At 69.9% G+C, this 3,033-nt stretch overlaps 2 protein-coding genes across 2 annotated transcripts in view; one reads left to right on the top strand and one right to left on the bottom strand.

Annotated features, from left to right (window-relative positions):
• Positions 1 to 667, top strand: part of MNEG_8735 (hypothetical protein) — a gene marked incomplete at both ends in the record, with an annotated part of 2,366 nt that extends 1,699 nt beyond the window's left edge. Inside the window, 3 exons of the mRNA XM_014042793.1 lie at positions 35 to 127; positions 301 to 321; positions 526 to 667. Of these exons, the coding sequence (XP_013898247.1) occupies positions 35 to 127; positions 301 to 321; positions 526 to 667 (256 nt within the window). The remainder of the gene's footprint in view (positions 1 to 34; positions 128 to 300; positions 322 to 525) is intronic.
• Positions 668 to 1,199: 532 nt separating this feature from the next.
• Positions 1,200 to 2,721, bottom strand: MNEG_8736 (hypothetical protein; the record flags this gene model as incomplete). The annotated part of the gene is made up of 2 exons (XM_014042794.1): positions 1,200 to 1,796; positions 1,990 to 2,721. 2 exons carry the CDS (start codon positions 2,719 to 2,721, stop codon positions 1,200 to 1,202), a joined length of 1,329 nt encoding a protein of 442 aa, XP_013898248.1.
• Between the last annotated feature and the right edge of the window lie 312 nt (positions 2,722 to 3,033).

Here is a 3,033-nt window from a genome sequence, read left to right on the forward strand (position 1 = left end):
ACCCACCCCCCCCCAACACACACACACCATCCAGGCTGCCTGATGAGGCGGAGCTGCGGGAGGCGGAGGAGGAGGCGCTGGCTGACCTGGACCCGGCCACGCAGCGGAGGGTCGCGGCTGGCTTCAGGTGAGCCTGCGGCCACAGCAGCGCGGCGGCCGCAGCGGAGCGGCGGCGGGGTTTGGGGACGCACGCTTGGCAAGGGGTTGGCAGCTGTCGCCGAGATGGCCTTGTTGCGCCGGCGGGGCCGTCGTTTTGCTGAGTGGAACTGCTTGCACAATTCTCATGCCCCCACACCCCAGGGACCTGGCGGAAAGCTTCAAGTGAGTGGGCGCATGGGGGTGCGGCGAGGGTTTGGAGCTCCTAATGAAGGGTTCGCATCGGGGCATATAAGGCCCAACACCCAGCCCTGAATGAACGCACTAGAGGCCAATGCACGGTGTCCCGCCACATGCGAAAGGCTCGATTTGAGCAGCACCCGGCACCACAACACCCACCTCACCCGCCACCCCGCATCACTATCGTAGGGAGTACATGCGGGAGAAGCTGGAGGCAGCCGCAGCGGCTGGCACCGCGGACACCTTTGTGGTGACGGAGGGGATGGTGGCCGAGTTCAAGGCGACGTACGGCGCCCGCTTGCAGCGCGACCAGGCAAGCGGCGGGGCGTAGGCCGGCGCGCGCCACCCAGGGCCGGGGATGCGCGGCGGAAGGGGCGGTCGGCGGCGCGCGCACGGCTGCGGATATGGGAGACAGCCTTGCTGCGTGCGTTTGATTGGCAGGCCAAAATGACAAGCCCCCGGCGCCGGGCAAGTCGCAGCCGCCTTGTTGTGTGGTGGGCCCGCGCGTTGTGTATATTACAAAAGAATGAGTCATACTGTGTGTTTATTTTCGCTCGTTAGCGGGTCACACATGAACAAGTAAATGTCAACACGTGTGAAGCTGTGCATACAAAAGCAATCTGATACTGTCAAGTGAGGCAAGGAAGGGGGCCCAGCACACTGCGACCCCTCAGGACTCCAGGAGTTGCAGAGACTCCACCTATCTAAAGGCCACAGCACATGCATGTTTGCCAAGCGACAGCCAGCTGCTCGATGTGCGCATTTGTTTCGCAAACAACAAAGAAGTGGCTGCACAACAGCAGCCTTGCCGCGCGCGACGCAACGGCAGCAGTGCAGGTGCCCACGCCGCCGCCGCCGCCCGCCTACGCCACCGCCGGTGCGCCGCCCAAGAACTCGCGCGTGAAGTTGCGTGCAAGGACGTCCCGCGGGCGGCAGTCCCTGCGGAAGTCGACGTACGTCTTCGCAGGCCGCAGGTCGCAGCACTCAATCTCATCCAGCCGCACCCGCCACTCGCCCGTCCCGGCCTTCGCCGCCGCCGCCACCGACGACGCCGCTGCGTCCCCCCAGCTCTGCCGCGGCGGCAGCCCCGACCCCCCGCCCGCCGCGCCCGGGGCCGCCCCCTGGCCCGGGGCTGCGCCGCCGGCGCCGCCCGCCAGCAGCTGCGCCTGTTCCCACTCGTATGCGACGCGCACCCCCGGGTCCACCACCACGCGCCCCCTGCCTAGGCGATGCAGGTCATCACACAGCAGGCTGCACTCCGACGCGCGGCACTCGCCGGCCAGCGCCCCCCGGAACCGCAGCCCCGCGCGCAGCGGCGCGGCGCCGAGGGCCGCGAGGCCGTTCCAGCAGCAGGCGGCCGGGAAGGGCAGGCCCGCGACGAGGCGGGCGCGGGAGGGGGCGTGGGACACGAAGGGCGGCAGGTTGCTGAAGCGGGCGCCGGACACGTCGCGCGCGACCCACTGCGATGTAAGACAGGGTGGGGCGGCGGCAGGGCGCGGCGGTTGGCACCAGTAAGTTGAGAGGCGGCGAAGATTCCCATGTGTGCATCGGCGGGGCCCTCCATTTGATGTGATGTCGGGCACAGGTTGCAAGGTGTGGGGGGAGGGTAGCCAGCATCTGATGTTACCCGCCCCTTCTGCGAGCCGGGCGTACCTTGTCGTAGAACCGCAGCTGTGCCTCCGCACCGCCGGGGTGTGACTGCTGCTCCTCCTCCTGCTGCCCCTGCTGCTGCAGCAGCCGCTGCTGCATTCGCTGCTGCAGTTGCTGCTGCTGCTGCTCCTCGCCTCCCTGATCCAGCGCCTCCGCCGCCTGCAGCTGCCACGCCTGCTGCCTGCTCAGCCGCCGCGCGCCCCGCCGCCTGGCGGCCGTCGCTGCCAAGCTGCCGCCGCCATCCTGCCCCTCCTGCCCGTCCTCAATCTGTCGCAGCAGCATTACGTCATCCATATCCTCCTCCCCTCCTCGCCCACCGCTTCCCCCGCTGCCGGTGCGGCCGCCGGCCCCCTCCCCGGCCCCCGCCGCCTGCTGCCACGACCCAGTGTAGAAGTCGAGGCCGCACGCCAGGTCAGCGCCGTGCGCCAGCAGCCGCAGCACGTCCTCTGCGCAGAAGAAGACGTCGTTCGCAAACACGACCGCGTCCGGCCGCCACGGCCCCGCGTCCGTCGCCGCCGACGTCGCAGCTGACGGCAGCCGCAGTGCGCCCCCGGCGGCCGCGCCAGCCGTCGAGGGGGCAGCCGCCTCGCCTGCTGCGCCCGACAGGAACGGTTCAAGCGCCGCGTTGCGGAGCGCGGCTAGGTAGGCGACGCGGCCGCCTTCCTTCCGCACGCGCGGTGCGAGCGCGCCGCCCAGGGTGACGTTGTGCGGGACGCCGAGCGGCAGCAGCAGCATGCGCAGCAGGCTCAGCCACTGGCGCGAGAGGTCGTTGCTGCCGCTCTCGTATATTGAGACCGCCAGGCGGCCGGGCGGCAGCAGCAAGGCGAGGCGCAGCACCTGGGCTATCAGGTTGGGCGCGAGGCCGCCAGAGTTGTGGAGGATCGCGGCAAACAGCACCCGCTTTGACGGGACGCGGTCCGCCGTGTTGCCGCCGGCGCCGCCGCGCGTGTGCGGCGTGGTGTTGTTGACCCCCAAGGCAGCGGCGGGCAGCGAGGGGTCGGGTGTGCAGGCGAGCACATGACCGTCGCCGTTCACATGGGCCAGCGC

This window comes from Monoraphidium neglectum (assembly GCF_000611645.1).
Source record: "Monoraphidium neglectum strain SAG 48.87 unplaced genomic scaffold scaffold01693, whole genome shotgun sequence".
Taxonomy (NCBI): Eukaryota; Viridiplantae; Chlorophyta; class Chlorophyceae; order Sphaeropleales; family Selenastraceae; genus Monoraphidium; species Monoraphidium neglectum.